Below are 24,079 nucleotides of genomic sequence, written 5' to 3' on the forward strand. Positions count from 1 at the left end.
GACTCTTGTCGGATACTTCATTCCGTTCCTCTTCCTTCCATAGCGCAGTGCATGGAAGTGATAGGTTTGATGGTAGCGGCAATGGACATAGTTCCTTTTGCGCGCATTCATCTAAGACCATTACAACTGTGCATGCTCAGTCAGTGGAATGGGGACTATACAAACTTGTCTCCGAGGATACAAGTAAATCAGAGGACCAGAGACTCACTCCGTTGGTGGCTGTCCCTGGACAACCTGTCACAAGGGATGACCTTCCGCAGACCAGAGTGGGTCATTGTCACGACCGACGCCAGTCTGATGGGCTGGGGCGCGGTCTGGGGATCCCTGAAAGCTCAGGGTCTTTGGTCTCGGGAAGAATCTCTTCTACCGATAAATATTCTGGAACTGAGAGCGATATTCAATGCTCTCAAGGCTTGGCCTCAGCTAGCGAGGGCCAAGTTCATACGGTTTCAATCAGACAACATGACAACTGTTGCGTACATCAACCATCAGGGGGGAACAAGGAGTTCCCTGGCGATGGAAGAAGTGACCAAAATCATTCTATGGGCGGAGTCTCACTCCTGCCACCTGTCTGCTATCCACATCCCAGGAGTGGAAAATTGGGAAGCGGATTTTCTGAGTCGTCAGACATTGCATCCGGGGGAGTGGGAACTCCATCCGGAAATCTTTGCCCAAGTCACTCAACTGTGGGGCATTCCAGACATGGATCTGATGGCCTCTCGTCAGAACTTCAAAGTTCCTTGCTACGGGTCCAGATCCAGGGATCCCAAGGCGGCTCTAGTGGATGCACTAGTAGCACCTTGGACCTTCAAACTAGCTTATGTATTCCCGCCGTTTCCTCTCATCCCCAGGCTGGTAGCCAGGATCAATCAGGAAAGGGCGTCGGTGATCTTGATAGCTCCTGCGTGGCCACGCAGGACTTGGTATGCAGATCTGGGGAATATGTCATCGGCTCCACCATGGAAGCTACCTTTGAGACGAGACCTTCTTGTTCAAGGTCCGTTCGAACATCCGAATCTGGTCTCACTCCAGCTGACTGCTTGGAGATTGAACGCTTGATCTTATCGAAGCGAGGGTTCTCAGATTCTGTTATCGATACTCTTGTTCAGGCCAGAAAGCCTGTAACTAGAAAGATTTACCACAAAATTTGGAAAAAATATATCTGTTGGTGTGAATCTAAAGGATTCCCTTGGGACAAGGTTAAGATTCCTAAGATTCTATCCTTCCTTCAAGAAGGATTGGAAAAAGGATTATCTGCAAGTTCCCTGAAGGGACAGATTTCTGCCTTGTCTGTGTTACTTCACAAAAAGCTGGCAGCTGTGCCAGATGTTCAAGCCTTTGTTCAGGCTCTGGTTAGAATCAAGCCTGTTTACAAACCTTTGACTCCTCCTTGGAGTCTCAACTTAGTTCTTTCAGTTCTTCAGGGGGTTCCGTTTGAACCCTTACATTCCGTTGATATTAAGTTATTATCTTGGAAAGTTTTGTTTTTGGTTGCAATTTCTTCTGCTAGAAGAGTTTCAGAATTATCTGCTCTGCAGTGTTCTCCTCCTTATCTGGTGTTCCATGCAGATAAGGTGGTTTTACGTACTAAACCTGGTTTTCTTCCAAAAGTTGTTTCTAACAAAAACATTAACCAGGAGATTATCGTACCTTCTCTGTGTCCGAAACCAGTTTCGAAGAAGGAACGTTTGTTGCACAATTTGGATGTTGTTCGCGCTCTAAAATTCTATTTAGATGCTACAAAGGATTTTAGACAAACATCTTCCTTGTTTGTTGTTTATTCCGGTAAAAGGAGAGGTCAAAAAGCAACTTCTACCTCTCTCTCTTTTTGGATTAAAAGCATCATCAGATTGGCTTACGAGACTGCCGGACGGCAGCCTCCCGAAAGAATCACAGCTCATTCCACTAGGGCTGTGGCTTCCACATGGGCCTTCAAGAACGAGGCTTTTGTTGATCAGATATGTAGGGCAGCGACTTGGTCTTCACTGCACACTTTTACCAAATTTTACAAGTTTGATACTTTTGCTTCTTCTGAGGCTATTTTTGGGAGAAAGGTTTTGCAAGCCGTGGTGCCTTCCATCTAGGTGACCTGATTTGCTCCCTCCCATCATCCGTGTCCTAAAGCTTTGGTATTGGTTCCCACAAGTAAGGATGACGCCGTGGACCGGACACACCTATGTTGGAGAAAACAGAATTTATGTTTACCTGATAAATTACTTTCTCCAACGGTGTGTCCGGTCCACGGCCCGCCCTGGTTTTTTAATCAGGTCTGATAATTTATTTTCTTTAACTACAGTCACCACGGTATCATATGGTTTCTCCTATGCAAATATTCCTCCTTAACGTCGGTCGAATGACTGGGGTAGGCGGAGCCTAGGAGGGATCATGTGACCAGCTTTGCTGGGCTCTTTGCCATTTCCTGTTGGGGAAGAGAATATCCCACAAGTAAGGATGACGCCGTGGACCGGACACACCGTTGGAGAAAGTAATTTATCAGGTAAACATAAATTCTGTTTTTGCCTGATGCGGTCACATGTAGCAATGACGCTACAGCCTCACGTTGCAAGCAAACACACAGCTATAATGCCATTGGTCCACTGCGGTCACATATGGTAGTGACAAATGCGGAAGCAAGCATACAGCTCTATACAATAAGCGATCATCGTGAAACCAATTTGAACTTTGAATAATAAGAGTATACAACTTACACAATAATAAATTGATATACGGCAGTTTGGAAAAGCGGAGGTAATGCTGAGATCAATTAGTGGTTTTCACTTACATATATAAGTATGGATTTTGCATAAGGTGTGAGCTGCATGGGGAGATTGGCATGGGCCATTAGAAATTGGCAATAATTGGGGTGGATTGTATAGACTTTGTATAATTTTTTTGGAATGTGACACTAAGTTTTCATTTATTGAGAACATTGTAATAAGTCTTTAATAATTCATTAGGAACCCATTTGTTCAGAATACACCCACAAGGGGCGTGATGTTTGCCAATTGGCACACATGTTTTAAATAGTATTGTATTGTGTAAGGTGCTATATGCCTGATGAAACGGCTGGTACAAAGCCGAGGGGGTAAAACTTTGACACCCCTTTTTTACTCACTGCTTTTGTTTTTAATATGTTGTTTTTAATAAACAAGTTTTAAACTTAAAGGGACACTGAACCCAAATTGTTTCTTTCTTGATTCAGATAGAGCATGCAATTTTAAGCAACTTTCTTATTTACTCCTATTATCAGTTTTTCTTCGTTCTCTTGCTATCTTTATTTGTAAAAGAAGGCATCTAAGCTAAGGAGCCAGCCAATTTTTGGTTCAGCCCCTGGACAGCACTTGTTTATTGGTGGGGGAATTTATCCACCAATCAGCAAGAACAACCCAAGTTGTTCACCAAAAATGGGTCGGCATCTAAACTTACATTCTTGCTTTTCAAATAAAGCTACCAAGAGAATGAAGACAATTTGATAATAAGAGTAAATTAGAAAGTTGCTTAAAATTGCATGCTATCTGAATCACAAAAGAAAAAATGTGGGTTCAGTGTCCCTTTAAGCATAGTGAAAGCACCTTATTCTCCTGTCCATTGGAGTGCCACACTGATATGAGCCCTGTATCCTGCCTATGATCCAGCCTGCTTTGTGGAACCAGGAGTGGGTGAGCTGATGCACATTAGGGTGCTATTGCCAAATGTGAGTACCCTTTAGGCTTTTGTTTCACATATTCTTTAATCCACTTGGTTGATCTACACATGAGGCACCCCTCTGTTTTGTATTTAACTTCATAGACTCATCCGGATTCAACTGTGAGGAGGAGTGCAGCCAGTTTCCTGTGGACATTATCTTACATTGTGGATAATGCACACCACTGACCCCATTTGGGACTATTATAGTACATTTGAGTATCTTGTATATAGGGGTATGTTTATATTTTTCATATATTTGCTACATCACTATTCCTTTTTCTGGTATACCCCTCCATTTAGAGTTTATTGGCTCACAGGAGGAGGCTTGGGAACTTCCTAGTGACACCCCTGGCCTGCTGAGTCAATACTCTACTGAAAAGATTTATAAGGACAGCTATAACTCCCCTTACCCTCTTTTCTATGAACTATCCATTGAGGGTTTTCATAGGAAATCTATCTTGCAGAGCACCTCAATCTTTGCCTACTCCTAGACGAGGCAAAGAACTACTGGGAGGGAAGGGGAAGTGGGAGGGATAATTGAATGCTCTGGTTGGGGTGGTTTTGCCTTCTATTGGTGGACAGGTAATGTATTCCCATATGTAAGAATAGGACTGGGGACTCTCACTACCATTAGAAAGTTTAAATATTTACTCCAAAGGCAGGAAACGCTTCAAATGTATACTATTTAATAATGATCCAGCAACATACTTGTTAGCTGAAAGATTTCTGTGTCACCCATAAGTATGTAAACTTCACTTTTGTTCTTTACCATATATTTATATTGTGCTGCTACTGGCTTATAGCAATAGCTACTACTGTTTAAGCTTCTGCCCAACTGCTCCTCTGCTACCCTAGAGATGTTACCCAAAGGAAATAGCTAGCAAACATTTTTTTGATAAACAAAATCTTAACTACCCAATCAGTGAATATTGGATGAAATAAAATATATATTTTTTTGTCTGTGTACATCTAGTTTCTATCTACACCAGAAGACCAAAAGACTACATACATTCCAGTGATATGGAATTTTTATCATAAACCCACTATTTTCGGTATCGAGGATAAACTGAACGATGCTCTATATATTGTGTTATAGAAGAACTGCAAAGATGATAATAAATGTTTTCTTCCTTCTCTTTTATATTATGTATAGCAGTAGCAATAATTTAATAGAAGACTTAAAAGCAGACAGAAGACATATGTATAATAATCTTTATTAGTACTTTTAAAAGTTACAGAAGAATCCTGAACAGGCTAACAGCAACGTACAAACAGGTAATGTAACTTAAGGAATACAATTATTGTGCTCTGGCATTCAGAATGTTTTCTGTAAAGTAAACCAATTATCCAAAATCACCAGGGATTTGTATATAGAGATCATGTACAGAAGCAATAGACAAAGCTGGAAATACATTCACTGAATGTTTTCTGATCAGGGAAATCACATTATTCAACATATTATAAAATATAATATTTTATTGTACAGCACAGTTAATAAAGTAAAAAGAACAGGTGTGAATAAATTCATCCTTGGTTTCTGCCAGAATTTGTATGCCCCTCCCCCCATTTTATATAAGTAACAGTAAAAAGAATCTTCTCATATCCCATTCAAAAACCTCTAGATTAGTACAGAAAATGACATAAAATACACTTCCCCAAAAAACCCTCATTCGAATGCAGTATAAATTTTAACTGGTATATTGCATACAAATGAAAATGATGGCTTTTAATAGAAGTAGAAAAAAATAATAATTACGATCCATGAGTAAGCATAGTTATTTCGAGATAACTGATCCCTATAGCAATGAGGCTAAAAAGAAACTGCTTACTACTGCAGTCTTTATCTAGTACCATTACATTTATTTTCTGGTGTGGACAATATTATTGAGCTTTCCCTCCTCCCTTCACTCTGAATACAGCATTTATAGAAGTTATTTACCTGAATGTTAAATTGTGAAATGTAATTATATCCAAAGTTGTTCCTTCATAAAAAGTACACTTAATTATACTTCCTAACAAACATATTAATGCTCTTAGCCAAGAGATGCAGGTGCATTAGAGATTAATGGATGTCAAACATACATTTAAAAGGTGCATTTACATTTATTCTGCAACTCTGAATTATGAAAAAGACGATGTACAAGTTCATGGCTCAAAATAAAGAAAAGATGAATATTTTTGTGATTTGGAGTCTGAATACATCTTTCAGAATAGCACAAAGTAAAAACAATGTCTGGAAATAAAAACGTTTTGTTTCAATGTTTGAGATAATACTACTCAGTGGTGGCTGAGTTTTAATATTGCATTTAAAACTAATCAGGTAAATTTAATAGAGCTTTAACAGAAGCCACTACAATATTTTTAGGTAACTATTTTAAATGCAAGTTTCAAGCCACTGTATAAACACTCATAAATATGAATACTTGTTTTGCTCAGTTAGATGACACCGGCAGAATGGCACAGGTGTAAAATAAAATAGAAAAACAGGAATTTAAAATAACACATAAGAACAATACATGGAACATGTCTGAACATGTAACAATACCTTAAATATTCAGATTCTGAAAAAAACTAGCAGCAAAAACAAAACTATTTGCATATAATGTAGTGCAATGGGTTGTTGCTCATGTAAGACTGATTTATATGAATGTTCATTTCCCAGTCTCACACCTACTGTAACTGGATAGGGATCCTTATGAGGTTGACGTTCTTCATAGCTAGAGTGCTTTGATGTGCACCCAGCCACGTAGGGTCTAAAAAAAAAGCTCTACTCATATCCAGAATTACTAGATTTTATAACCTGTTATATCATTATAAACAAGTCTATGCAAAACTGTGCTCTGGATAACTAACTTTTATGGCTCCCCAGTAACAAGCACGAATAAGACAACCCAAACCTAAAAGATAGGCAACTGCCCAGGATACGTATGTGGCATGGAAGCGACGGGCAAAATCTTGAGTTCCAACCTAAAAGAAAGCACACAAAGTTTTCAAATGTATTAACTGTTTTTGATAGACAGAGAAGTAGACAGATATAAATATGAAACTAGGGATACATACAGATTGATATATACACATATATATATATATATATATATATATATATATATATATATATATATACAGGGAGTGCAGAATTATTAGGCAAATGAGTATTTTGACCACATCATCCTCTTTATGCATGTTGTCTTACTCCAAGCTGTATAGGCTCGAAAGCCTACTACCAATTAAGCATTTTAGGTGATGTGCATCTCTGTAATGAGAAGGGGTGTGGTCTAATGACATCAACACCCTATATCAGGTGTGCATAATTATTAGGCAACTTCCTTTCCTTTGGCAAAATGGGTCAAAAGAAGGACTTGACAGGCTCAGAAAAGTAAAAAATAGTGAGATATCTTGCAGAGGGATGCAGCACTCTTAAAATTGCAAAGCTTCTGAAGCGTGATCATCGAACAATCAAGCGTTTCATTCAAAATAGTCAACAGGGTCGCAAGAAGCGTGTGGAAAAACCAAGGCGCAAAATAACTGCCCATGAACTGAGAAAAGTCAAGCGTGCAGCTGCCAAGATGCCACTTGCCACCAGTTTGGCCATATTTCAGAGCTGCAACATCACTGGAGTGCCCAAAAGCACAAGGTGTGCAATACTCAGAGACATGGCCAAGGTAAGAAAGGCTGAAAGACGACCACCACTGAACAAGACACACAAGCTGAAACGTCAAGACTGGGCCAAGAAATATCTCAAGACTGATTTTTCTAAGGTTTTATGGACTGATGAAATGAGAGTGAGTCTTGATGGGCCAGATGGATGGGCCCGTGGCTGGATTGGTAAAGGGCAGAGAGCTCCAGTCCGACTCAGACGCCAGCAAGGTGGAGGTGGAGTACTGGTTTGGGCTGGTATCATCAAAGATGAGCTTGTGGGGCCTTTTCGGGTTGAGGATGGAGTCAAGCTCAACTCCCAGTCCTACTGCCAGTTTCTGGAAGACACCTTCTTCAAGCAGTGGTACAGGAAGAAGTCTGCATCCTTCAAGAAAAACATGATTTTCATGCAGGACAATGCTCCATCACACGCGTCCAAGTACTCCACAGCGTGGCTGGCAAGAAAGGGTATAAAAGAAGAAAATCTAATGACATGGCCTCCTTGTTCACCTGATCTGAACCCCATTGAGAACCTGTGGTCCATCATCAAATGTGAGATTTACAAGGAGGGAAAACAGTACACCTCTCTGAACAGTGTCTGGGAGGCTGTGGTTGCTGCTGCACGCAATGTTGATGGTGAACAGATCAAAACACTGACAGAATCCATGGATGGCAGGCTTTTGAGTGTCCTTGCAAAGAAAGGTGGCTATATTGGTCACTGATTTGTTTTTGTTTTGTTTTTGAATGTCAGAAATGTATATTTGTGAATGTTGAGATGTTATATTGGTTTCACTGGTAAAAATAAATAATTGAAATGGGTATATATTTGTTTTTTGTTAAGTTGCCTAATAATTATGCACAGTAATAGTCACCTGCACACACAGATATCCCCCTAAAATAGCTATAACTAAAAACAAACTAAAAACTACTTCCAAAACTATTCAGCTTTGATATTAATGAGTTTTTTGGGTTCACTGAGAACATGGTTGTTCAATAATAAAATTAATCCTCAAAAATACAACTTGCCTAATAATTCTGCACTCCCTGTATATATATATATATATATATATATATATATATATATATATATATATATATATATATATATATATACACACACACACACACACTGTATATATATATATACTGTATATATATATTTCTCCAACATTGGTGTGTCCGGTCCACGGCGTCATCCTTACTTGTGGGAAATATCTCTTCCCCAACAGGAAATGGCAAAGAGTCCCAGCAAAGCTGGCCATATAGTCCCTCCTAGGCTCCGCCCACCCCAGTCATTCTCTTTGCCGTTGCACAGGCAACATCTCCACGGAGATGGTTAAGAGTTTTTTTGGTGTTTAAATGTAGTTTTTTATTCTTCTATCAAGTGTTTGTTATTTTAAAATAGTGCTGGTATGTACTATTTACTTTGAAACAGAAAAGGATGAAGATTTCTGTTTGTGAGAGGAAGATGATTTTAGCAGACAATCGATTGCTGTTTCCACATAGGACTGTTGAGATGAAGTAACTTCAGTTGGGGGAAACAGTTAGCAGACTTTTCTGCTTAAGGTATGACTAGCCATATTTCTAACAAGACCATGTAATGCTGGAAGGCTGTCATTTCCCCTCATGGGGACCGGTAAGCCATTTTCTTAGTCAAGCAAACAGAATAAAGGGCTTAATATGGGCTATAAAACTGGTAGACACTTTTATGGGCTAAATCGATTGCTTTATTTGGACATTTTATACATGTTTATGCTGATAATTCACATTTATAAACTTGGGGAACGTTTTTTAACGGCAGGCACTATGTTAGACACCTTTTCCAGTCAGGGAGGGCCTTCCCAGTTGTAGGCTGAGCCTCATTTTCGCGCCATTACTGCGCAGTTGTTTTTGAGAGCAAGACATGCAGATGCATGTGTGAGGATCTGAAAGTAGCTGGAAAAGTTTCTAGAAGGCATCATTTGGTATCGTATTCCCCTCTGGGCTTGGTTAGGTCACAGCAAAGGCTATAGCTGGGACTGTATAGGGGTTAAATTTAAAATTGGTGTGCAATACTCTTAATGCTTTAAGACACTGTGGTGACATTTTGGTAATTTTTGAACAATTCCTTCATACTTTTTCACATATTCAGTAATAAAGTGTTTTCTGTTTAAAATTTAAAGAGACAGTAACGGTTTTGTTTTAAAACGTTTTTTTTGTGCTTTATTGACAAGTTTAAGCCTGTTTAACATGTCTGTGCCTTCGGATAAGCTATGTTCTATATGTATGAAAGCCAATGTGTCTCCCCATTTAAATTTGTGTGATAATTGTGTCATAGCGTCCAAACAAAGTAAGGACAGTACTGCCACAGATAATGAAATTGCCCAAGATGATTCCTCAGATGAGGGGAGTAAACATGATACTACATCATCTCCTACTGTGTCTACACCAGTTTTGCCCACGCAGGAGGCCCCTAGTACATCTAGCGCGCCAATGCTTATTACCATGCAACAATTGACGGCTGTAATGGATAACTCCATAGCAAATATTTTATCCAAAATGCCTACATATCAGAGAAAGCGCGATTGCTCTGTTTTAAACACTGAAGAGCAGGAGGGCGCTGATGATAATTGTTCTGTCATACCCTCACACCAATCTGAAGTGGCCATGAGGGAGGTTTTGTTAGATGGGGAAATTTCAGATTCAGGAAAAATTTCTCAACAAGCTGAACCTGATGTTGTGACATTTAAATTTAAATTAGAACATCTCCGCGCACTGCTTAAGGAGGTGTTATCTACTCTGGATGATTGTGACAACTTGGTCATTCCAGAGAAATTATGCAAGATGGACAAGTTCCTAGAGGTTCCGGTGCACCCCAACGCTTTTCCTATACCCAAGCGGGTGGCGGACATAGTGAATAAGGAGTGGGAAAAGCCCGGCATACCTTTTGTTCCCCCCCCCTATATTTAAGAAATTATTTCCTATGGTCGACCCCAGAAAGGACTTATGGCAGACAGTCCCTAAGGTCGAGGGGGCAGTTTCTACTCTAAACAAGCGCACTACTATTCCTATCGAGGATAGTTGTGCTTTCAAAGATCCTATGGATAAAAAATTGGAGGGTTTGCTTAAAAAGATTTTTGTACAGCAAGGTTACCTTCTACAACCCATTTCGTGCATTGTTCCTGTCACTACAGCAGCGTGGTTCTGGTTCGAGGAACTAGAAAAGTCGCTCAGTTGAGAGACTCCATATGAGGAGGTTATGGACAGAGTTCACGCACTTAAGTTGGCTAACTCTTTTATTTTAGATGCCGCTTTGCAATTAGCTAGATTAGCGGCGAAAAATTCAGGGTTTGCAATCGTGGCGCGCAGAGCGCTTTGGCTAAAGTCTTGGTCAGCGGATGTGTCATCCAAGACAAAATTGCTTAACATCCCTTTCAAGGCCTCTAATTCTGCATCCTCTAAGCAAGAGGGTAATGCCTCACAACCCAAACCAGCCTGGAAACCGATGCAAGGCTGGAACAAGGGTAAGCAGGCCAAGAAGCCTGCTGCTGCTAACAAAACAGCATGAAGGAGTAGCCCCCGATCCGGGACCGGATCTAGTAGGGGGCAGACTCTCTCTCTTTGCTCAGGCTTGGGCAAGAGATGTTCAGGATCCCTGGGCACTAGAAATAGTTTCTCAGGGTTATCTTCTGGAATTCAGGGAACTACCCCCAAGGGGAAGGTTCCACATGTCTCACTTATCCTTAAACCAAATAAAGAGACAGGCGTTCTTACATTGTGTAGAAGACCTGTTAAAGATGGGAGTGATACACCCAGTTCCAATAAAGGAACAAGGAATGGGATTTTATTCAAATCTGTTCGTAGTTCCCAAAAAAGAGGGAACTTTCAGACCGATTTTGGATTTGAAGATCCTAAACAAATTTCTCAGGGTACCATCGTTCAAGATGGAAACCATTCGAACGATTCTACCCACTATCCAGGAAGGTCAATTTATGACTACCGTGGATCTAAAGGATGCGTACCTACATATTCCTATCCACAAAGAACATCATCAGTTCCTAAGGTTCGCCTTTCTGGACAAACATTACCAGTTTGTGGCCCTCCCATTCGGGTTAGCCACTGCTCCAAGGATTTTCACAAAGGTACTAGGGTCCCTTCTAGCGGTTCTAAGACCGAGGGACATTGCAGTAGTACCTTACTTGGACGACATTCTAATACAAGCGTCGTCCCTGTCAAAAGCAAAGGCTCATACAGACATCGTTCTGGCCTTTCTCAGATCACACGGATGGAAGGTGAACATAGAAAAAAGTTCTCTGTCTCCGTCAACAAGAGTTCCCTTCTTGGGAACAATAATAGATTCCTTAGAAATGAGGATTTTTCTGACAGAGGTCAGAAAGTCAAAACTTCTAAGCACTTGTCAAGTTCTTCATTCTATTCCACGTCCTTCCATAGCGCAGTGCATGGAAATAGTAGGGTTGATGGTTGCAGCAATGGACATAGTTCCTTTTGCACGAATTAATCTAAGACCATTACAACTGTGCATGCTCAAACAGTGGAATGGGGACTATACAGACTTGTCTCCAATGATTCAAGTAGATCAGAAGACCAGAGATTCACTCCGTTGGTGACTGACCCTGGACCATCTATCCCAGGGAATGAGCTTCCGCAGACCAGAGAGGGTCATTGTCACGACCGACGCCAGTCTAGTGGGCTGGGGCGCGGTCTGGGAATCCCTGAAAGCTCAGGGACTATGGTCTCGGGAAGAGTCTCTTCTCCCGATAAACATTCTGGAACTAAGAGCGATCTTCAATGCTCTCAGGGCTTGGCCTCAGCTAGCAAAGGCCAGATTCATAAGATTCCAATCAGACAACATGATGACCGTTGCGTATATCAATCATCAGGGGGGAACAAGGAGTTCCCTGGCGATGAAAGAAGTGACCAAAATAATTCAATGGGCGGAGGATCACTCCTGCCACCTATCTGCGATCCAAATCCCAGGTGTGGAAAACTGGGAAGCGGATTATCTGAGTCGTCAGACATTCCATCCGGGGGAGTGGGAACTCCACCAGGAGATCTTTGCCCAACTAACTCAATAATGGGGCATTCCAGACATGGATCTGATGGCGTCTCGTCAGAACTTCAAGGTTCCTTGCTACGGGTCCAGATCCAGGGATCCCAAGGCGACTCTAGTAGATGCACTAGTAGCACCTTGGACCTTCAACCTAGCTTATGTATTTCCACCGTTTCCTCTCATTCCCAGGCTGGTAGCCAGGATCAAACAGGAGATGGCCTTGGTGATCTTGATAGCTCCTGCGTGGCCACGCAGGACTTGGTATGCAGACCTGGTGAATATGTCATCGGTTCCACCATGGAAGCTACCTTTGAGACAGGACCTTCTTGTTCAGGGTCCATTCGAACATCCAAATCTGGTCTCCCTCCAGCTGACGGCTTGGAGATTGAACGCTTGATTCTATCAAAGCGTTGGGTTTTCAGATTCTGTGATAGATACTCTGGTTCAGGCCAGAAAATCGGTAACTAGAAAGATTTACCATAAAATATGGAAAAGATATATCTGTTGTTGTGAATCCAAAGGATTCCCATGGAATAAGATAAAAATTCCTAAGATTCTCTCCTTTCTACAAGAAGGTTTGGAGAAAGGATTATCTGCAAGTTCTCTAAAGGGACAGATCTCTGCTTTATCTGTCTTACTACACAAAAGACTGGCAGCTGTGCCAGATGTTCAAGCATTTGTTCAGGCTCTGGTTAGGATCAAGCCTGTTTACAGACCTTTGACTCCTCCCTGGAGTCTAAATCTAGTTCTTTCAGTTCTTCAATGGGTTCTGTTTGAACATTTACTTTCCATAGATATTAAGTTACTATCTTGGAAAGTTTTGTTTTTGGTTGCTATTTCTTCTGCTAGAAGAGTTTCAGAGTTATCTGCTCTGCAGTGTTCTCCGCCCTATCTGGTGTTCCATGCAGATAAGGTGGTTTTGCGTACTAAGCCTGGTTTTCTTCCAAAGGTTGTTTCTAACAAGAATATTAACCAGGAGATAGTTGTACCTTCTTTATGTCCGAATCCAGTTTCAAAGAAGGAACGTTTGTTACACAATTTGGACGTAGTCCGTGCTCTAAAATTCTATTTAGAGGCTACAAAAGATTTCAGACAAACATCTTCTTTGTTTGTTGTCTATTCTGGTAAAAGGAGAGGTCAAAAAAGCGACTTCTACCTCTCTTTCCTTTTGGCTTAAAAGCATCATCCGATTGGCTTATGAGACTGCCGGACGGCAGCCTCCTGAAAGAATCACAGCTCACTCCACTAGGGCTGTGGCTTCCACATGAGCCTTCAAGAACGAGGCTTCTGTTGACCAGATATGTAAGGCAGCGACTTGGTCTTCACTGCACACTTTTGCCAAATTTTACAAATTTGATACTTTTGCTTCTTCGGAGGCTATTTTTGGGAGAAAGGTTTTGCAAGCCGTGGTGCCTTCCGTTTAGGTAACCTGATTTGCTCCCTCCCTTCATCCGTGCCCTAAAGCTTTGGTATTGGTTCCCACAAGTAAGGATGACGCCGTGGACCGGACACACCAATGTTGGAGAAAACAGAATTTATGCTTACCTGATAAATTACTTTCTCCAACGGTGTGTCCGGTCCACGGCCCGCCCTGGTTTTTTAATCAGGTCTGATGAATTCTTTTCTCTAACTACAGTCACCACGGTACCATATGGTTTCTCCTATATTTTTCCTCCTGTCCGTCGGTCGAATGACTGGGGTGGGCGGAGCCTAGGAGGGACTATATGGCCAGCTTTGCTGGGACTCTTTGCCATTTCCTGTTGGGGAAGAGATATTTCCCACAAGTAAGGATGACGCCGTGGACCGGACACACCGTTGGAGAAAGTAATTTATCAGGTAAGTATAAATTCTGTTATATATATATATACATATATATATATATATATATATATATATATATACACACACACACACACACACACAGACATACATAAGCATAATAACACCTTTCTCAAATGTAGTAGTGCTATGGACAAATTATCTGTCCATACCGCTGCAGCATTTGCTAAAGGTGTTAGTATAAAACTGAAACTTCATGTAACAAGTTATTTTATATATATATACACATACATATATATATTTTTTTTTTAACGATTAAATATAAAAAAATTAATTACCCTAAAAAAAGAATAAAACCATATCCCTCTTAGACCATGTATAAGATAGGGCTTATTAAATCTTAACTCTGTAATCTTGACAAACAATCGTATATATATATATATATATATATATATATATATATATATATATATATATATACACACACACATATATATATACACACACACATATATATATATATATATATCTCTCAATACAAATATATATATATATATATATATATATATATATATATATATATATATTAATCTATAACCAGCTAGTAAGGATTTTAACAGCTAGGGACAGGGCACCACTATATAGTTAATTGTGGTTGTCCTGGTGCATTTTCAGCCAATCAAATACAAAATTCTGACACCTCTCTTTCTAGAACAAACCAGTGTATATATCACACTCCAATTAAGATAAATCAAAGTAATATTTATTAGGGCAATAAAAACAAAACAATGCGGAATTAGGTTTACTTATAGTTTTCTCTTAGATTAATATATACAGTGGATATAAAAAGTATACACACCCCTGTAAAAATGTCAGGTTTCTGTGATGTAAAAAAATGAGACAAAGATAAATCATTTCAGAACTTTTTCCACCTTTAATGTGACCTATAAACTGTACAACTCAATTCAAAAACCAACTGAAATGTTTTAGGTAGAGGGAAGAAAAAATATAAAAATAAAATAATATACTAATACTAATACTTTGTTGAAGCACCTTTTGATTTTATTACAGCACTCAGTCTTTTTGGGTATGAGTCTATCAGCATGGCACATTTTGACTTGGCAAGATTTGCCCACTCTTCTTTGCAAAAACACTCCAAATCTGTCAGATTGTGAGGGCATCTCCTGTGCACAGCCCTCTTCAGATCACCCCACAGATTTTCAAATCGGATTCAGGTCTAGGCTCTGGCTGGGCCATTCCAAAACTTTCATTTTCTTCTGGTGAAGCCATTCCTTTGTTGATTTGGATGTATGCTTTGGGTCGTTGTCATGCTGAAAGATGAAGTTTCTCTTCATGTTCAGCTTTCTAGCAGAAGCCTGAAGGTTTTGTGCCAATATTGACTGGTATTTGGAACTGTTCATAACTCCCTCTAGCTTAACTAAGGCCCCAGTTCCAGCTGAAGAAAAACAGCCCAAAGCATGATGCTGCCACCACCATGCTTCACTGTGGGTATGGTGTTCTTTTGGTGATGTGCAGTGTTGTTTTTGCGCCAAACATATCTTTTGGAATTATGGCCAAAAAGTTCAACCTTGGTTTCATCAGACCATAACACCTTTTCCCACATGCTTTTGGGAGACTTCAGATGGGTTTTTCAAAATGTAGCCTGGATTGGATGTTTTTCTTCGTAAGAAAAGGCTTTCGTCTTGCCACTCTACCCCATAGCCCAGACATATGAAGAATATGTGAGATTGTTGTCACATGTACCACACAGCCAGTACTTGCCAGATATTCCTGCAGCTCCTTTAATGTTGCTGTGGGCCTCTTGGTAGCCTCCCAGACCAGTTTTCTTCTCGTCTTTTCATCAATTTTGGAGGGAAGTCCAGTTCTTGGTAATGTCACTGTTGTGCCATATTTTCTCCACTTGATGATGTCTGTCTTCACTGTGTTCCATGGTATATCTAATGCCTTGGAAATTATTTTGTACCCTTCTCCTAACTGATACCTTTTAACAATGAGATCCCTCTGATGCTTTGGAAGCTCTCTGTGGACCATGGCTTTAGCTGTGGGATGCGACTAAGAAAATTTCAGGAAAGACCAACTAGAGCAGCTGAACTTTATTTGGGGTTAATCACAGGCACTTTAAATGATGGCAGGTGTATGCTGACTCCTATTTAACATGATTTTGAATGTGATTGCTTAATTCTGAACACAGCTACATCCCCAGTCATAGGGTGTGCACACTTATGTAACCACATTATTTTAGTTTTTTTTTTTTCTTCCCTCCACCTCAAAGATTTCAGTTTGTTTTTCAATTGAGTTGTACAGTTTATAGGTCACATTAAAGGTGGAAAAAGTTCTGAAATGATTTATCTTTGTTTCATTTTTTTTTACATCACAGAAACCTGACATTTTAACAGGGGTGTGTAGACTTTTTATATCCACTGTATATATACAGTCGTATGCAAATGTTTAGGCACCCCTGACAATTTCCATGATTTTCATTTATAAATAATTGGGTGTTTGGATCAGCAATTTCATTTTGATCTATCAAATAACTGAAGGACACAGTAGTATTTCAGTAGGGAAATGAGGTTTATTGAATTAACAAAAAATGTGCAATATGCATCAAAACGAAATTAGACAGGTGCATAAATTTGGGCACCCTTGTCATTTTGTTGATTTGAATGCCTGTAACTACCTAGCAATGATGAATTGGAACACACAATTGGTTTGGTGAGCCCATTAAGCCTTGAACTTCATAGACAGGTGCATACAATCATGAGAAAAAGTATTTAAGGTGGACAATTGCAAGTTGTTGTTCTCTTTGACTCTCCTCTGAAGAGTGGTAACATGGGGGCCTCAAAATAACTCTCAAATGACCTGAAAACAAAGATTGTTCAACATTATGGTTTAGGGGAAGGCTACAAAAAACTATCGCAGAGATTTAAGCTGTCAGTGTCCACTGTGAGGAACATAGTGAGGAAATGGAAGACCACAGGCACAGTTCTTGTTAATGCCAGAAGTGGCAGGCCAAGTAAAATATTGGAGAGGCAAAGACAAAGGATGGCGAGAACGGACAAAAACAGGCTACAGACCACCTCCAAAGACCTACAACATCATCTTGTTGCCGATGGTGTCACTGTGCATCGTTCAACAATTCAGCGCACTTTGCACAAGGAGAAGCTGTATAGGAGAGTGATGTGGAAGAAGCCTTTTCTCACACACGCCAAACACAGAGTTGCTTGAGGTATGCAAATGCACATTTGGACAAGCCAGCTTCATTTTGGAAGAAGGTGCTGTGGACTGATGAAACAAAGATTGAGTTATTTGGTCATAACAAGGGGCGTTATGCATGGCGGCAAAATAATACAGTGTTCCAAGACAAACACTTGCTACCCACAGTAACATTTAGTGGATGCTCCATCATGCTGTGGGCCAGTGCCGGTACTGGGAATCTTGTTAAAGTTGAGGGTCGCATGGATTCCACTCAATATCAGCAGATACTTGAGAATAATGTTGAGGAATCAGTCACAAAGTTGAAGTTACGCCGGGGCTGGATATTTCAACAAGACAACGACCCAAAACACTGCTCAAAATCTACTCTGGCATTTATGCAGAGGAACAAGTACAATGTTCTGGAATGGCCATCCCAGTTCCCAGACTCAGATATCACTGAAAATCTGTAGGGTGATTTGAAGTGGGCTGTCCATGCTCGGCAACCATCAAACCTAACTGAACTGGAGATGTTTTTCAAGGAGGAATGGTCCAAAATACCTTCATCCAGAATCCAGACACTCATAACAGGCTATAGGAAGCGTCTAAGGGCTATTATTTCTGCTAAAGGAGGCTCTATTAAATATTGCAATATTTCTGTTGGGGTGCCTACATGTATCCACCTTGTCTAATTTCGTTTTGATGCATATTGCACATTTTCTGTTAATCCAATAAATTTAATTTCACTACTGAAATGTTACTGTGTCCTTCAGTTATTTGATAGATCAAAATGAAATATCTGATCCAAACACCCAATTATTTATATATGAAGATCATGGAAATTTATACAACTGTATATATATATATATATATATATACACACACATACATATACATACACACACACACAAATGTGAAACATTCCTGGGACTGGAAGAAAATGGTGAGAACATTAGGTCTTCTTGGGCTTGCACTTAAATTTCCAAGCGAACTTCCCAACCCCAGTGAAGCTCCTAAGGAAAAAGCTCTATTGGAAGTACAGGGAAAAATAAGAGCCCTTACCATCAATCGAAAGGACCAGTTAAAGGGACATGAAACAAAAAAATTATTTTGGGATTCAGAAAGAACATACAGTTTTAAACAACTTTCAAATTTACTTCTATTAACACTTTTGCTTTGTTTGAAACAAAGAGGAAATTGCTGATGCTCAAAAAAATTTATAAAATCAAAATATTGGATCTAACATTAAAAATACATGAGTCTTTCACAGAAAAAAAATAGCATATTGTCTAAACAAGAAATATATTGGATATTAACCCTAGATACTCAGATACCAGGGTTTTATTTTTGAGTTTGATATAATCAATTGTTGCCAGTAATATTTGAATGATTGATGAATTGCATATTGAATGCATTTGGAATGTATATGTATGAACATTTTTGTTACAAATTTGTAGCCAATGAAAAAGTGTTTCTGCCAGAAATACCTCCAAATTTTATTAGTTTATGAGTAGACGCTAGGTAGTAGTGACAGAATGTAAATAGTTAAATTGGTTTGTCATTTGCTCAATTATTGGTAGCCAATAGGCCAAGATGGTTAGGTTTTTAAATAACAGGATAGGTAATGAGCATTTAGGATCTATGATTACGGCACCTATGCCGAAATGCGCAACATCTATTATGTGATCTACCCATTTTTTCCTGTGAATGACTTATGTATTTTTAATATTGGATGCAATAAATTTTGGATTTTTATTAATTATGAGCACCAGCAATTTATTTTGTTTCAAATATTTCTTGAGGAGTTTGGGACATCCTTTATGTAGCTGGAAAGCTCAGCAGCCGATTCGGCACACCTACTGGGACCTAACAGATTGTGGTGAACAGGGAAGTGTGACCCCCCCACAGGGACAGGCCTTGATCACTGAATTGTCTTTGGCATGACTGGGTAAAACAAGAGCGGAAAAAATGGCAGAGCCATTACAATAGTGCTTGGGTGCCAACCTGAAATACCACATGGAGACCATCGACAAGGCCAAAGAACACACAACATAGACTCAAGGCAGAGCCAGCAACTCTCCAAATGGACAGAACAACCCAGAGAGCGTACCTCTCTCCAAAATAGGCTAACCCGTCTGTCCTAACCTCCTGAAGCCAGGAAAAGCCCTAAGATAGGGACCACACTTCCGAAAGAAGGATATTAGCCCCCCCCCAAGACAAAGGGGGCTGGCAAACGGGCCGGAAGGACAGAGCACCTGCCCCCAGGACACAGCCGTAGGCTGAACCGAGAGAACAAATCTCCAACACCCTGACCTGGAAGGAATCCCACGTGTCTGAATAAGCCACAGGACAGAAGATCAGAATCCCAGCAGGACCAGCCGCAGCTGGGGTCATAACTGTCAAGTTGGCTAAATCCTCCCTCAGAGGGGAAGGTAAAACAGACAAACCTAGGACTAACGTGTCCTTAACAAACTTCCGAGGAAGCAAGCAAAGAGAATCGATGCCAGACGTTCCCGAAGGAAACACATAATCAAAATTAAAAGACATCCAAACCGGATAAAAGAAAATATAAGGCAACCCGTAGGTTAACGACCAGGAAGAAAGCAGGCATACCCGCAGGACCAGCCAAACAGAACTCTGATCTTCCAACAAAAAACTGGGAAAGATCTCAATAATCAGACAATTTGGAAAATACGTCATCCCCTCATGTCTAATTAGGTGAGCCATTCGAAGTAGAAACATAACTGATTGACCTGTGTCAACGGGGCCAGTTCGCATTCTTCACAAATCGTAGAATCTGAAATTTGAACAGTCTCAGCATCAGAATCCTCCATAACTAGATAGAGAATATAATCATATGGACTAAGAAAAAACTTAAACGGCACCTGACACCCACAATGGCTGTGGTACTCACCACCTCCTAGAACCAGACACAAGCAGACTCTAATTTTTCAGTGGCCACATGGTCAGGAATGTGGGAATGGAAGACCAGAACGTAAACACGTCCAGTCACAAGGTGAACCGTACAGTCAAAAAAAGCGCACCCAACCATAAGGTTGCGTCACTTCCAAAGGCCTTTATGTTCTAAGCCAAGAGCCCAGTTAACACTACACATAAGCAGATTGAATCACATAACAAACATGATTAAAACCCCCCTGTTCAATAATCCCCCTCGGGAGATATTAACCCTTGATTCCAAGATACCAAAGGAGCCTCACTGAGGCCCTATAAATATACTTAATAAGTCCCGCAAGATAGTTCCTTATGGGAAAACAAATAAGTAAAAGTACATTCTGATGAAGTAAAATGAAACGATCTTACCGGATTCTACGCCGTGGAACAGGAACACGGCCCTTTAAGTGTGACGAATAGAAGCAGCGCCTCCGCCATGGACTTGAGATAAGAAAGCAGGCAGCGAAGCAAAGTTAGATAGCGCTGATTGCTTGTGGAGCTGTTAATAGGAGTCGGGATGGTGTCGCAGAAAGACTCTCCCTGCATCTCCGGACTGAGAGACTGATAGGATTACTTAAAACTCCCGTCCCATGTCGAAGAGTACTACCCTCCATAAGAGACAAAACAAACTTCTGACACTTCTCTGCCAACCTCCTGCGACGAAAAGGCAAATAATGACTGGGGGATGAGGGAAGTGGGAGGAGTATTTAAGCCTTTGGCTGGGGTGTCTTTGCCTCCTCCTGGTGGCCAGGTTCTTATTTCCCAAAAGTAACGAATGCAGCTGTGGACTCCATTTAGGAAGAAAATACTTGCCAGCAATTTTTAAACAATTTTTTTTATGCAAACTATTTTTTACTTAATAAGCCCTTTTAGGATATGCACCGATCTCAACATGTTTTATGGCACTTTAACTACTGAAAAAATAAGTGCAATGTGTCCATAGATGTAAATGATACATAGTACCTTCAGAAAGACAATACAGTAATATAACCAGAAAGGTAAATTACAGGTAAAAGGATTCAGTGCATGCAGGCACACCATTGGTATTATACTTTTTAATGTGTTAGGCTTTATGTAAGGTATAACAAATGATTGGTGGTTTCCGGAGGAGGAGCACACAGACCCGCAGCTAGCGTGTAAGCTCACCTTACCTTGGAGCGGAATTACCACACACCGCCATGCCATATTCTTTGGCCGCCTCGGATCCTCAAGGGCGCCAGAGTGAAGAGGCACGGGCGTGTTGAAGTGCTATTATTGGCCTCAGGCCGGTTTTCCACTGCCCCATTTTGAAACCCACATCAAAACTGTAAGGCCTTACTTATACAAGCTGGCTTACGCAGTGGAAGGAAAAAGCATGGCAGGACAGAGGTGAGAAGTTCCCGGTGCCTAGGCTGAATCCGACAAAGACTGTGTGAATGGGAAGGCCACTGAGAAAACTGGTCGTTACTGATCATAAGTCCCTGTACTGTGCAGGGTGAAGAAGAGGAGGAATAAAGCCCATATGCTCTATAACAGCAAGCTACCTGTTGTTTAAAATAAAAGGAACTAACACGCTTTACAGCCGACATACTCCCAGGACCTCGGGCGGCGTAGAGTGAAGAAGCGGGTCATACCACATTCTGCATCTGCTCCTTACTGAGGTAGGAGGCGAAGAAAAGGTATGGCCTGGGCTGACACATAAACGGCAAGGCTCCAGGAACAGTATCTTGTTTCCAGAAGATAGTTTTAAAAGACCTTACTGACCGCACTTGCTGTGTGAATCCTCAATTGAAAACATTATACAGATAAGTACTACTCTGTTTCTTTTCTCGTCACCTGCTATTTTACTCTTATATGGTGTATAAAAATATGGTGCAGAACTAATAAAACGGCTTTCCATTAATGGATCCATTAGTGCTTGGATAAAAAAAACTGAACTATCTGGAGAACTGTGTTGAACCTGAATTTATGGTTGGACTGCCCAAATATGTATGGTTGGACAGCTCATTCTATGTATTTTTATATTTTCAAAGTGGAACATCTGCTTGTTTGCTTAATTCCAGTATACAGGGAGTGCAGAATTATTAGGCAAGTTGTATTTTTGAGGATTAATTTTATTATTGAACAACAACCATGTTCTCAATGAACCCAAAAAACTCATTAATATCAAAGCTGAATAGTTTTGGAAGTAGTTTTTAGTTTGTTTTTAGTTATAGCTATTATAGGGGGATATCTGTGTGTGCAGGTGACTATTACTGTGCATAATTATTAGGCAACTTAACAAAAAACAAATATATACCCATTTCAATTATTTATTTTTACCAGCGAAACCAATATAACATCTCAACATTCACAAATATACATTTCTGACATTCAAAAACAAAACAAAAACAAATCAGTGACCAATATAGCCACCTTTCTTTGCAAGGACACTCAAAAGCCTGCCATCCATGGATTCTGTCAGTGTTTTGATCTGTTCACCATCAACATTGTGTGCAGCAGCAACCACAGCCTCCCAGACACTGTTCAGAGAGGTGTACTGTTTTCCCTCCTTGTAAATCTTACATTTGATGATGGACCACAGGTTCTCAATGGGGTTCAGATCAGGTGAACAAGGAGGCCATGTCATTAGATTTTCTTCTTTTATACCCTTTCTTGCCAGCCACGCTGTGGAGTACTTGGACGCGTGTGATGGAGCATTGTCCTGCATGAAAATCATGTTTTTCTTGAAGGATGCAGACTTCTTCCTGTACCACTGCTTGAAGAAGGTGTCTTCCAGAAACTGGCAGTAGGACTGGGAGTTGAGCTTGACTCCATCCTCAATCCGAAAAGGCCCCACAAGCTCATCTTTGATGATACCAGCCCAAACCAGTACTCCACCTCCACCTTGCTGGCGTCTGAGTCGGACTGGAGCTCTCTGCCCTTTACCAATCCAGCCACGGGCCCATCCATCTGGCCCATCAAGACTCACTCTCATTTCATCAGTCCATAAAACCTTAGAAAAATCAGTCTTGAGATATTTCTTGGCCCAGTCTTGACGTTTCAGCTTGTGTGTCTTGTTCAGTGGTGGTCGTCTTTCAGCCTTTCTTACCTTGGCCATGTCTCTGAGTATTGCACACCTTGTGCTTTTGGGCACTCCAGTGATGTTGCAGCTCTGAAATATGGGCCAAACTGGTGGCAAGTGGCATCTTGGCAGCTGCACGCTTGACTTTTCTCAGTTCATGGGCAGTTATTTTGCGCCTTGGTTTTTCCACACGCTTCTTGCGACCCTGTTGACTATTATGAATGAAACGCTTGATTGTTCAATGATCAAGCTTCAGAAGCTTTGCAATTTTTAAGAGTGCTGCATCCCTCTGCAAGATATCTCACTATTTTTGACTTTTCTGAGCCTGTCAAGTCCTTCTTTTGACCCATTTTGCCAAAGGAAAGGAAGTTGCCTAATAATTATGCACACCTGATATAGGGTGTTGATGTCATTAGACCACACCCCTTCTCATTACAGAGATGCACATCACCTAATATGCTTAATTGGTAGTAGGCTTTCGAGCCTATACAGCTTGGAGTAAGACAACATGCATAAAGAGGATGATGTGGTCAAAATACTCATTTGCCTAATAATTCTGCACTCCCTGTATAATATCAGAGTGCTGAAACAGTTTTCTCAACCTGGGGAATTAAGACAAAGTAACATATAGTAAAAAAGTATATATATATATTTATATATATATAATATATATATATATATATATATATATATATATATATAATATATATATATATATT

General features: G+C 40.4%; 1 protein-coding gene across 1 annotated transcript in view; it reads right to left on the bottom strand.

The window, feature by feature from the left end:
* Window positions 1–4,885: 4,885 nt before the first annotated feature.
* Window positions 4,886–24,079, bottom strand: part of PIP4P2 (phosphatidylinositol-4,5-bisphosphate 4-phosphatase 2) — a 263,098-nt gene continuing 243,904 nt past the window's right edge. Inside the window, exon 7 of the mRNA XM_053715190.1 lies at window positions 4,886–6,654. Within this exon, the coding sequence (XP_053571165.1) occupies window positions 6,511–6,654 (144 nt within the window). The 3' untranslated portion in view covers window positions 4,886–6,510. The remainder of the gene's footprint in view (window positions 6,655–24,079) is intronic.

The sequence above is a fragment of the Bombina bombina genome, chromosome 5 (genome assembly GCF_027579735.1).
Source record: "Bombina bombina isolate aBomBom1 chromosome 5, aBomBom1.pri, whole genome shotgun sequence".
NCBI classification, from domain to species: Eukaryota; Metazoa; Chordata; class Amphibia; order Anura; family Bombinatoridae; genus Bombina; species Bombina bombina.